This window comes from Mastigoproctus giganteus, chromosome 6 (assembly GCF_048544385.1).
Source record: "Mastigoproctus giganteus isolate SK-2022 chromosome 6, ASM4854438v1, whole genome shotgun sequence".
NCBI classification, from domain to species: domain Eukaryota; kingdom Metazoa; phylum Arthropoda; class Arachnida; order Uropygi; family Thelyphonidae; genus Mastigoproctus; species Mastigoproctus giganteus.
In genome coordinates, this window is record NC_143580.1 from 179,809,290 (window position 1) to 179,823,074 (window position 13,785).

The 13,785-nt window shown below is 37.3% G+C and overlaps 1 protein-coding gene across 1 annotated transcript in view; it reads left to right on the forward strand.

Moving 5' to 3' along the window:
• The window catches only part of LOC150084780 (uncharacterized), a 133,373-nt gene that overhangs the window by 74,530 nt on the left and 45,058 nt on the right, over nt 1–13,785 (forward strand). The window contains exon 5 of the mRNA XM_090376353.1: nt 12,112–12,225. Within this exon, the coding sequence (XP_090232479.1) occupies nt 12,112–12,225 (114 nt within the window). The remainder of the gene's footprint in view (nt 1–12,111; nt 12,226–13,785) is intronic.

Sequence of the window (13,785 nt, forward strand, 5' to 3'; positions counted from 1 at the left end):
TAGCTGGAGCATTATCGTGATGGAAGTACCAGGTGTCCATTCTTGACTTTGGCCGCAGGTTCTTCATAGATCCAATGACTTTAGGCAGGCATTGTTCGGTATACCACTCAGCTGTGACTGTCTTCAGCGTGTCCAAAACGACACGTTCCACAATTCCACTTGATTTGAAAAATACAGCTATCATTTTCTTCTTTACAGATCGGGATTTTCTGACAATTACGGGTGTGTCGTCATCATCAAAGACCCAAACTTTGTTTTGAGCATTGGTCGGCAGATCGTAATAGTACAGCCAAGTCTCGTCACCTGTCACGATGTTGTTCACATACCGAGATTGTCCCTTATCAAACTTTTTTAACATCTCCCGGCACCAAGTCACACGTCATGTCATCTGTTCTTCAGTCAGTTGATGCGAACTGATCTTGCAGAATCGAACGAATTGCTGGTGCATTTAGGCCCAAAGTATCCACTATCTGTTGGTAGGTCACTCGCCTGTTTTCGTCAAGCATTTTCCTCACAGCAGTAACGTTTTCCTCCGTAACTGACGTTCGTGGCCTTCCCGGCCTCTCAGAATCCTCCAGAGTGAAATTTCCCCTTTGGAATTCTCTATACCCCCTGAATATCGTTGTATTTCTTGTACGATTCCTTTCGCCTCAAAGGTGGTACATGTGCATATGTCCGTTCTGATATTCCCTGTCAGAGACTTGGTAATTTGGACTCTTCTCTGGCTTAAAATCTCTCTACCTCATTGTGTCAAATTCATCTGTTGTCTCTACCGTTCTCCCAACTCCGTTAATCACTTGGAGTTCTTTGACCTCCTCTCTTTGCAACTTTAATTTCTCCAGTCCAACTTTCCTAACAGTGAGGTAATTTTCCTTGGTGATTTTAATGTTCATAACTCCAGCTGGCTTCCATTTTATAGTCACACCGACCCAGCAGGTCGAGATGCTGAGACTTTTGCAATTACTAATGGCCTATCACAGATTGTTCATTTACCTACAAGAATACCGGACAATCCTAATCATACAGCCAATACACTTGATCTTTTTCTCACAATCAACCCTTCTAAGTACACGGTCGAAGTGAGAGCTTCTTTAGGCATTTCAGATCACAACTTGGTGATTGTCTCTTCTCCAATGGAGCCTTTATCTCATGGCTATTCCCAACCTCGTATTGTTTGGCATTACAAGAATGCAAAATGGGATGACCTGCGAGATTTCTTTTCTTCTTTTCCTTGGTCGGATTACTGTTTCAAAACTTCTGATGTCAACGTTTGCTCAGATCGTGTCAGTGAGATTATTCTTGCAGGAATGGAATCCTTTATCCCACACTCCACTTTAAAATCTTGTCCTTTATCTAAACCTTGGTTTTCCAATAAATGTGCTAAAGCTGTTCAAGAGAAGAACGTTGCATATAGTAATTGGCTTGTTTCTAATTCTTCAGTTTCATTTTCTGTCTACACCAAAGCTCGTAACAATTGTAAGGCAGTTATTAATCAGTCCAAACTAGAGTTTGAACAGGCTAAGAGTTGAAAACTTGCTTCTTGTCCTAACGGTAGCCGAGCATTCTGGTCTCTTGCCAAAGCTATTGGCTGCAACTTTTGCCCATCTCTGCCCCCACCTCTGTCAAAACCAGATGATTCTGTTGTCACTTCAGCCAAGGATAAAGCTGACCTGCTAGTATCCCATTTTTCTTCCAACTCATGTATTAATGATCTTGGTAAAACACCTCCTACCATTCCCAGCACTCTCCATTAAATGCCTCCTGTGGTCTTCTGTCAAAAGGATGTCAGAAGGATTTTGACAAATCTTCATGCTAAGAAAGCTCCAGGTCCCGATGGTATTTCTCCACTTGTTCTCAAAACCTGTGCTCCTGAACTTACTCCTAGTTCTTTGCCACCTTTTTTTCACTTTCTTATTCCAAAGGTGTTTTCCCTTCTGCTTGGAAATTTGCTCATATCCAGCCAGTTCCTAAAAAAGGGTGACAAATCCCTCCCATCCAATTATCGTCCCATTGCAATTACTTCTACTCTTTCTGGCACCTCCCTAGCCAGGTGGGCAGGAGCAACAGTGCATAGCAACGCTTCTTGATCAGACCAGGGTTCGAGCCCGTGACCACCAAATACGGAGGATGCGGAAAGGTCAGGAAATGACCACTGCATATCCCTGGAGCAATATGGCCTTAGTTGCTAATGCTCCAAATAACAATAACAACCATCATAACAACTTCTACTCTTTCTAAAGTATTGGAGAAATCAATTAACCGCCAACACTCTTAAACTACCTAGAAACCTTCCGTCTGATCTACGATTGTCAGTGTTTCCGCCAGTGTCGATCCACTGGTGATATTCTGGCTTATGTTACCCATTTATGGACTAATTCAATGGAAAAGTTCGGTGAAACTCAAGCAGTTGCTCTCAACATCTCAAAGGCTTTCGATCATGTTTGGCATAAAGGTCTTCTTAACAAGCTTCCATCTTATGGTTTGCCTACTGTTTTTTTGTAATTGGTTATCCAATTTTCTCTCTGATCGCTCACTGAGGGTGATGGTAGATGGCTCTGTCTTCTGACTTCTCCACTAATTCCGGTATCCCCCAAGGTTCAGTTCTTTCCCCCACTCTTTTCCTCTTGTATATTAATGACCTGCCATTGACTGGAAATCATATCCATAGTTTTGCCGATGATAGCACATTGCATTCCACTTTCCGTTTTGAGAAACCTTGCCTTGCTCAATCAGTTTCAACTTTTCGAAAATCTGATACCAATTCCTTAAATGCCGATCTCCAGGTGATTCTCCAGTGGGGCAAAGACAACTTAGTTGATTTCAATCCTTCTAAAACTCAGTCTTGTCTTATATCTCGCAAAAAGGATTCTTCTGCTCCTATGCTTATCTTTGGTGACACTCCGATTTCTAGTCAAAATGATATATCTCTTTTGGGAATTACCCTGACTTCTAATCTCTCTTGGCACAAGCACATTACAAATATTGCTTCCTCTGCATCTAAAAAACTTGGTTTTCTCTTTCGCTCTCGGTGTTACTTTTCTTCCAAACAGCTGTTCACTCTGTACAAATCGCAAATCGGCCCAGCCATGGAATATTGTTTCCACATTTGCGGTTGTGCCCCCAAAACCTCTCTCAGGCTTCTTGAGCCACCAGCCAACATCCATTTACTGTCCAACTTCAAACTCACAGAACCAACTTTTCATCTTCCTCGTTTATTCATTCAACTGCCGTTTTCTGGACCAACCTTCCTTCATACATGTTTTCTGAAAATTACAGTCTACAGAAGTTAAGTCCAATGTCAACAAATATCTTCTTTCATCTTCTCAACCTCCAACCCAAGCACGGTACTAAGTACTATAGGTTCTAATATCTCTCGTGTTTGGGGTTTACATTAAAAAAAAAATCATTTCTTTTTTCTCTTCATATAATTCTACTTTATGTGCTTTAAACCTTTATTTTAATGACTTTGAAAATTTTGTACTGGTCGCAACTACAATTATTGCTGCTCTATATTTTTTGTCCTGATCACGGAAAGCATTTTGTCGCCCTCTTTTTGGGGTTTTCGTCTGTGGTATCTATACTGCGTGAGATGATAGTCTAGTTAGGACAAAATCGAAGCCCTTGGCAAGCAAGGGTTTCTAGACACTTGAACGCTGCAGCTATTGATTTGCATTGTTTTTAGATTGAGTAATCAGTTTAGTTTACTCAACCCTTGCATAACCCTTTTCCTATTTCCAGTTATTTCTTTTGGTGTGTTTGTGTGTATTGGCAGAGAGAAGACATGAAATAACACGTAACATTTATTAAATGAAAAACATGTATACAGTACACTTCATCCTATCTGGTTATTAATGTAAAAGTAAAGATATACGTTGCTTCCAGGTTTAAGCTTATAATAATAGCATGAATTTAATTGGAGTTAAGATATAGCATTAAGCATCTTTATAGTATTCTATATTCTGTCATCTCTGGAACTGTTCGCTCATTAGCTTTGTTATTTGGCATAATACTATTAGCTAATAAACTACAATGTTCGCAATACACATTAACATTAACAAAAATACTTTTGGTGTTTTGTCACCTTCCAACTATCCTAATGTGACTGTTCTTACTCCCTCTTAACTCCTTGTTCTAACATTATTTTGCTGAAAGCTTTCTGTGTAACCCAGACAATGAGAGTTATTTCCATTCATTATTAAGATAGCAGAGTTTTGAGTTTATAGGAAAGAAGCATTTGGTTTAATCTAATTATTCTGTTTCAGACATTTTCATTCAAACAAAAGAAACAGTTTACTTACCAGGCTAAGTTGCTTTCTTCTAGAGCAGGTTATTAGGTTCCTTCCCTCCAGTGGCAACTAGTGCGTTGTCTTCTCTGGACCCTGAGATGTTCTTTCAGTTTCTCCTTCTCTGCAACTCAAGGCACTTCTCTCCCATTTCTCCCCTGGTACCCTTTGAACCCCTTTATATATTCTCTGGTTATTGCATCCTTCGTCAGAGTCTGAATCACCAAAAATGCCCAATTTGCTCTCCAGCATTACTTTTTTCAATTCCTACTATTAGTTCACACTCTCCCTATACAGGGTGTTTCAGTTAAACGTTTCAGAACTTCTAAGAGGGGGAGGGTACATCCTGACAACTCGAAATCATATAGCAATGTGGGGTCGGAAATGCTTTCCTGAAGCGGTGTTGTACACAGAAGCACCATAAAGAAAAGAGACCGTAAGTGAGAAATCGTTTTAATAATACATGAAAAGAAGCAAAAGGTACATGGATTAAAGTAAGTGTTCAAAGTTTCTTCCACGGGCTACAATGCACGCCTCACATCTCCGACGCATGGACATCCGAACATTCGGGAATACTCCAGGCGAATTTCGAATTTCTTCGGCAGCTACTGCGATTCTTGCAACCAGCTCCTCAGCATTGTCAACAGGAGTGTCATAAACTAGCGATTTCATATGACCCCAGAAATAAAAATCAAGACATGATAGGTCGGGTGACCGAGCAGGCCAACGCACGGGACCACCACGTCCGATCCACTGTTGACCAAATGTGACATCCAGGTAGTTACGAACATCTCCGCTATAATGGGCAGGGGCTCCATCGTGTTGGAACCACATTGTCTGTTGCGTCGATGCAGAAATCTGTTCATCTCTCAAAAGTTGTGGCAATACTTGCTGCAGAAAGATCAAGTAGATAGGTCCGGTTAGACGACACGGTAACAGGTAAGGTCCGATGAGGTGATCTCCCATAATACCGGCCCATACATTGACCGAAAATCGAATCTGTGCTGCACGACGTCGTATTGCATGCGGGTTCTCGACCGCCCAGATATGGTCGTTATGCGTGTTGAAAATTCCTTCCCTTGTGAAGGATGCCTCATCGGAATACAACACTTCAGCAGGAAAAAGGGAATTTGTAGCACATTTTCCATGGTACCACTGTGCGAAAGCAATACGAGGTGCATAATCCTCCGGTTGCTGTGTCTGGACACGCTGCCTGGAGTATTCCAGAATGTTCGGATGTCCATGCGTCAGAGATGTGAGGCATGCATTGCAGCCCGTGGAAGAAACTTCAAATACTTACTTTAATCCATGTACCTTTTGCTTCTTTTCATGTATTATTAAAACGATTTCTCACTTACGGTCTCTTTTCTTTATGGTGCTTCTGTGTACAACACCGCTTCAGGAAAGCATTTCCGACCCCACATTGCTATATGATTTCGAGTTGTCAGGATGTACCCTACCCCTCTTAGAAGTTCTGAAACGTTTAACTGAAACACCCTGTATATATTTATATATCTTGTTCAAATTTTCAGTCGTTAATAAAATACTTTTTATTCATCCACTCAAGTTCAAATAAATTTTTTTAAACTTGTAGTGGATGACACTTGATGTTAATACAGTTTTTTCAAATATTAATTCATTAATTAAATTTAATTAATTAATTTTAGTTTTATATGGGAAAAAAAATTTCTCTTATATAAATTTAGGAATAAAATTGAAATCAACAGGCAGTAGCTCAATCAGTAAAATGCAAGGATTTCAGTATTTTTCACGTGAAGGTGAAGAATGCGAGTTCAATTCTTGCGAAAATCAATAATTTTTTGATAAATTTTTGTTATTCATCCACTGAAGTTCAAATACATTTTTTTAAACTTGTAGTGGATGAACTTGATGTTAATACAGTTTTTTCAAATATTAATTCATTAATTAAATTTAATTAATTAATTTTAGTTTTATATGTTAGAAAAAAATTTCTCTTATATAAGATATTTAGCAGGATATAAATTTAGGAATAAATACTGTCAGTGGCGAAGTGTGTAGATTGCTGGAAAAAAATTTCTTTTTCAGATTCTTTTTTCATTCTGGGTTCTAGTCTGAGTCAAGGAGGGAACAAAATGGAAAATGAAACGTGAATAAAAATAATAGTCCAACACAAATGGAAAATTGCAAGGAAATTCGCTTTCTATTTTGCCACTTAATATTGTGATTCTGTCATATGTATATACATATTTTATATTAATTGTAATTATTTAATAAAAAGTAACTAAAATAAAATTTTTCTTTGTTGACCTAAGTAGGAATTGACTTTAAAAAATTTTTTTTTATATTACTTGTTTGGTAATCATCCCACAAAATCATCTCTGTATGCTGTCTCCACTGGAGCAATAAAACCCCTTTAAGCACTTCTGTTGGCGTGAGAACCCCGGGACTCTTGCTTTCCTTCCTCCCATTTTGTTCATTTCGAGTCAATGCTTGCTGTGATCCTCTCTAGTGTGGCTTCGGCTTACCTTCCTCTCCCATAGAGGCACATGTCAGCAAGTTAAGGCGAGAAGTTTCACAATCCTCGTACACCCACACTTTCTCCCTGGAAAATGGGATTCTTTTCTCTTCTTTTATTAAAAACTGTGTTCCAAATGAGTATAGTTTTGTAATTTATCCTAAATATCCCAAGATACTGTATTAGCCATTTAGTAGTTAATTAGTTCTGCCTGATTATCGGGAGATACGAAATTTCTCAGTATAACAAAGCCCCCTAACCCTGGACTATATGTGTACAGATATGGTATCAGAGCAGACTGACGGTGATACCATATTGATGTTCTCTGAAAGTTTGACTTTCCCTAAAATGACCATCCAGAAAAAGGTACAAAATCTGTGTATAGTTAGAGCTTTTGATATAACACCATTTCAACTAACAGGGAGGTGAGAGATAAAGTTATCAGTACACCGAAAAAGGACCTAAAGGAGGTAAAAAATAAAGATACTTCGTATAATTAAAAACGATGGAATTGTCATTGAAAAAAACTCAAAAGGTGACTTAAATTCTATTGCCTCCCTAAAATCTCTCTGAAACTGGGCTAACAGCTGGGCTGCCAAAAGAACTAAATCCTACAATCCTGATATTTTATATACACAATAATTTAAGTAAAGAAGACTTTGCTATCACGAGAGAAGAAATGGGTAAAGGAGTTAGTTTTCGTTTTAAGACAAAAGCTAGATCAAAAACTTCAAACTGGGTACTCCTCGGCTTCATTTCATTGTTGCCTCACTAGATCGAATTTACTTCAGATGGTCATCCCATAAGATTAAAGATTTCAGTCATTGAAAAGTGTTTTTGTTGTCTGATGTTGGTCACACATCAAACTCATGCAAACAGGAGATGCCTACTTGCAAGCATTGTGCCTGTCAAAGGGATATATTCAATGAATGTCCTCACAAGGGAGACCCACCCATCTCCTCAAATTGCAAATGCAAAAATAAGGATCGCAGGCATTCCATTTGCAGAACCATTTGCTCAGAATACTTATGAGCTTTAGAAACTGTATAGTCGCAAATCATTCATTCTAAAAGGTAAGAAACCACAAAGTGATACTTTACAAAACCATTTCCATTTTACTAAAGTTAAATGCCCAACAGGAGTTTGGTGGCTGATGTGGTTTGTCATTTAGTAGATGTATCGCCTTTTAATATAATTTGCCTACAGGAGTCATTTCATTCCCATGATAAAATCATGGGACATTATCAAGGGAATTATCCCATGACCTCAAGAATAACCAACCCAATCATGAAAATCCAAAGTCTGCAATAATTATCTTCAATAAAAATCTTGGTATAGTCAGTTTCCAGTCTTTGTGTGCAATATGCATTAATTTTACTACTATCATGCTTTCATTTTACATTATTTCCACTGTATTGCTCACCATTTACAGATATCGCTCGTCATCTTCATTACATATAATTGGAATTTCATGCTATTAATTTTAATGAATGCAAATTCTAAATCTTCTCTGTGGTAAAGAAAATCAACAGATACAAGAGAATGCCTTTTAGAAGGTCTCATTTTTGTCCATCACCTGACAGTTGTTAACCTTCCAGGCCAGCCTTACAACTTTTTAAACTCCTTGGGTCAATCAAATATAGACATTACATTGGTAACTAACAACCTACTCATTCATAGTTGGGAGCGGATTCCTGTTTCAGGTATCCGCTTCGTAACATTTGTTGGAACAACTCTGAAAAATCTATAATCCAGATACAGGATTTTCCTTCAGATGATATTAAAGCTATTTCTCACTGTAATTCTGGGGAATTAGTACTTCTCATTCAAAAGACAGTTTAGAGAGCCATTTCCAGTCTCTCTTATTATATTAGGAAATGGATACCTATTACCTTCCTAAATATTACTGTCGATCCAGCTGCTCACTGAAAGATAGAAAAACAGAAATGCTGGGATCTAAGAACCCCTGGATTGTCACCTGTTGGCAATCCAGGGGTCTTTAGACCACAAAGACCTTTGGCGACAAACCTCAACTATTGTCATCACTTTGCTTTTGGATATGAACATGATTATTTGCAAATAAGAAAACTTTTAAAATCTTCCAAGAATTTGCCAAAGAAATCTTTAATAGATGGTGCCAGCTACCTGGTTTCCTTATTGTCAAGATATCTGCCTTTTAATTCGGTGCAGTCTCTTTTGATATAGTTACCTGCTTCAAACAGAACTTAATATTGATTAACATTCGTGTTTTTACTCTACTTAGTACAGAACTTATCATCATTGACTGTATGTGTAATTCTGGCATCAACCCGACTGAGTCTTCTGTTTTGCTACGTGTCTCCCAATTTTGTCCTGGCCAAGGCCACCTAAAATTTTACTGCACAACAAAGGCTACCAGACTATGCCTCCCGATTATCTCCAATGACAAGACTTTTGATTGCAACCCCTCTAACTAGGTTAAGTGATGACTGCTCGATAAATCTGCTTGTTTTGCCGTATCTCACTTCTCTTTTCACTGTTCCCGATTGTCTTTTTTTTTTTTTAATTTCTATTTTATTTGTATTTATTTATTATTTTTAGCTGGTATCAACAGTTTGGACTCCCAATGGTGTGGGATTTGTTGGCATTTGCTGGAATTGATTTTTCCTCCAGTGTATGTGGTATTTTTCCTTGTCACTTGTTTTGATACAGTGGACTGTCAAAATAACAAAATAACTGTCATTGAGATTGGATATACAGCACAGATGTCTTGCAATGCCGAAAAAAGAAATGGAAAGTCAGATTGTTTACATTTGCCATTTTCAAAGTGAATTTTGTACTCATATCGCAGAACTGGACAAACGTTTAGAGGGAATGGATGTGAGATTTTTTTTTTTTTTGCTGATGCTACATAAGCTCATACACTTGCTTTCTTGCATCACATGCCTCCATTACTACCACCACTACTACTACATCACAAACATAATACCATAATCATTTCTGGACAGTATTCTGCATCCATTACAGTATACCATGGCAGAGTTGAACTAATGTTTAGGTGCTGCCTTACATAAGACACAGGCACCTCCATAGCCAGGTGGGCAGGAGCAGCAGTGCATAGCACACGCTTCTTGATTAGACCGGGGTTCGAGACCACCAAATACGGAGGATGCGGAAAGGTCAGGGAATAACCACCGCATATCCCCGGAGCAATATGGCCTTAGTTGCTAATGCTCCTAAAAACCAAATAACAAACAAACACAACACATGTCCACATGTAACATAGTATTCTCCAGCCCAAAAATTAACATTCTACTGTGAAGATCAGTACAAAGTATATATTCAGCTCGTTAGCTAGATCAGCATTTTTCCAAACTTTTTGACTGCAAAACCTTTTGCAAATCTGAATTTTGCACAAAATCCTAAATATCTTTAAAAATCTGCAAAACCTCTGGAATCTCTTGACAGAACCTGGAAGTTGTCATGAACACACTTTGAAAACCATTGCTCTAGTAGACAGTTCTAAAATTTAGGTATTTCTTAATTTGTATTAAAATTATGATAATATATCTCAAAAATCCCTCAATAGCAGATGCTCATTCTCTACCCCCCCCCCAGTTTATCAGATTTTATCATTTCCATTAAGCAGAGATCCTATCTCATTAACTCTTTTTCTTTCTGTTTTACATGTATAAAATTCCTTGTCCTCATTCTCGGCAGTCTGAATATGGTTTCTCATATTCAGACTTTGTCTGCCTAGCCCCATCTGTGGTTTTGTTACACATCAATTTATTATATGAATCTAAGTTTTCTCTGTGTATGAGTCACTCTGTAATCGCCCCATGTTACCTTCTGCTCTGTCAAATTAGCCAAATTCCTAGTGGGAGGAATGCATTTGTGGTTTCAATATGAATATCTTGAAAGTTTTCCGTAATTCATCTTTACTTTCCCTCATATATTTAATCCCAGTTAATAGAATTGAATTGCTCCTTAGACTACATTAATTCCCTTTCTTGAAATTAAAACCCATACCCAGTAACTGTCAGTATCTCATTTGTAATTATACACTTTAGTACACTGACCACTTGCTGCAAAACCATTCCCGAATTATCATCATATTTGTATTATTACCCAAATTGCTTCTGATTATCAGATCAAAGATATTCACGGCCCTTCTTCTTTCTCTGATATGATGACACAGACAAATCAAATTGATTTTAAAAATTTACCTTATAGATCAAGTTAACTAATCCACAATTTTCAGTACTGAGTGGTAAGATGAATTCTTTCATAACAAGGCACTCACACTTAATTGCCCATTGAAATTGCTGTGGGGGGGGGGCTCTTATCATAATCATCATGCAGTCTGTAATGCATCTCTAGTCTCATCTTTCCTTTGCAACTAACCATTTCTGACCATACGTCCAATGCTGTTCTGATGTTGTACCAAAATTAAGATAGGATCTACAACGTTCAGACAGATTCTCATCAGACACCCCCCCCCCTTCCCCTCCATTCCTTCCAGTTGTTCCTATATGCATCTGTATTGGTGTTTTGGAAGTTGATATTTTGAATAAATTTTAGGAAGGATTATACAAATTATTAGGGGGATAGACAGATGATATCAGGGTCGTTTTTTTTAGCTGATGCTGTATATAAGATTGCTTCCTTACATCATTTGCAAATACTAATGCCAGCATGTTTCATAATGAATCTCATTATACCCCTCCACATTAGGATTAACTGAGCCATGATGACATGACTCAGTTAATCCTGTTATATCAGCATCTGCAGACCTGATCAGTAGCTCATATTCATCACTTTTGTTGACAATACCCCTGAAATTATCACATAAACAGTTTAAATTTTTTATTTACTTATTATTCACTTCCCTGATACAGCCCTTGTAATGACTGAAGCATATTATACCATCACCAGCTTATTACATATTGCTTTGATCACATTTTTTTCAAATAATTAACTGATGACTGACTATTACTGGACCTTTGAGGCTGTGGTTCGCCCTTAGACTTAAAGAAGCCTCTGAAGTATGAGGTTCCCTGTTTTCAAGGCTGAACTGTGATTCCACTAACTGTGGCAAAGTTTCCCATGTTGTGGTCCTATATAAGAAATTTACAATAACGTTACATTAGCATCATTCAGATAAATCTGTTGACTAATGTAAAATAAGAAAAAATCAAGTTTTTATATCAGTATTAAAAAACTGATTGTGTATTTGTACTTTCTGATAATTTTTAGTTTTTTAATTTTATTTTATTTTACTTTTTCATTAACATTTCAGCCAAATATTTCATATATAACTACAATAAACTGATTTTTGTTTATATTCAGAGTATAGTAAATGAAAGAAAGCCTCCAGCAGGTCGAGGTAGAGGACGAAGACTTCAGTCAGCTCAAGAACCTCCTGCTCTTGCTCATGCTCCTACTATTCAAGTAATTCAACAAGTGAGTTTCTCTTGATATTGATGTAATCAGTTCACTGTGAAGTCTTTTCTTGCCAGGAGCTCCATGTGCTGGATTAAGCATTGTGGTTTGCACATTCTTCTTAAATTCTGCATGCTTTATCAGCCAGTAATTTTTAGCATATAGAGACTATCTTAAATAACATAATTTTAAAAATGCCAAGAAAAAGTTTTTGTTTATATTCAGGGTGTAGGGAATGAAAGAAAGCCTGCAAGCAGGTTGAGGTGGGGGGGGTGGAGACTTCAATTAGATCCGAGAACCTTCTGCCCATGTTATTCAAGTGATTCAACAAGTGAGTTTCTTTAGATGTGTTTTATTTCCTTGCCAGAAGATGTTTGTGTTCTGGATTTTCTCTGCATTAAGCTTGTGACTTTATATAGTCTTAAAGTTCTACACACTTTATCACCCAGTAATTTTCAGTTTATAAAAATAAACCTCAGTATTATAGCATTGTAAAAAATGCTATGTGGTCATTTTTAATTTATAAAGAGAATAATATAGGTTTTAAAAAATGCCAAGAGGAAGTTATTAGAGTTATATTATTTGCAGGGGAAAAAGTTAACATGCTTCACTCCTCTTCCTCGTGCTGCCTGTCTAGTCTGGCTTCTTGTATTCCAATTTGAAGATTACAAATAACAGAGCATTACTCATTTTCACTGAAAGGAATAGCTTAGAAGTATAGGCTACAGAGCCTGGCAACTAGACACCTTGGAGGACAGATCTGGGTTATTTATATAAGGCACCAAAGTGAATCAGCAAAATAAATGAGAAAAGTATATATTCACTGCTAAGAAAAACAAATCAATCTAAAATGTTAGAGAGCAAAGAAGGACTTGATCTCATGAAATGAACTTTGGAGAATGTATTGTAAATGAGTTGAATAAGTTACACACACACAAGGTAGCAGAGGCAGAGTTTAATAAAAAATTCATGAGTCACTTGAACATTGCTGTGGGCTGGCCACTTCTTGGTGACAAAAAAGTATGAGGGATTGGGTTGGGATTTTTTTTTTTTTTTTGGCAAATGTAAAAAAAAAACCCTTCTCTTTTCATTTTTACATTATAGTACAGTAATACCCCGAAGTTACGCGATAGGTGGGTCCGACGAAAATCGCGTAAGTCGAATTCGCGTAAGTCGGGGTACAACTTTGCATATAAATACATATAAATTTTGCTTAATTGGGACCAAGGACTAACAAAAACACTAGTTTAGAAGAAAAATATTAATAAAATTGCAGTTCTTTATACATATTAATACAAAATATGTATTAAAAAAACAAATGACTTACGTTAAAAAGTTATTTCAATGTCGATGGCTTCATAAAATCTAACAAATTCGTCTGACGACACAGCGCGTTCCTTTTTTTTCACGCAGAATTTCTTCGTAGCAAGCTAATAATTTTTTTATTCCTTGCTTTGTAGCTATAACGCGTTCTTCGTTGGAGTCTATGTTTTCTAAAATTTTTAAGCCCTTTACAATTGAGATCTTTTCAATTTTCAACCTGTCAAGTTTGCAATTGTCATGTGCTTTTCGCCGTTGCTT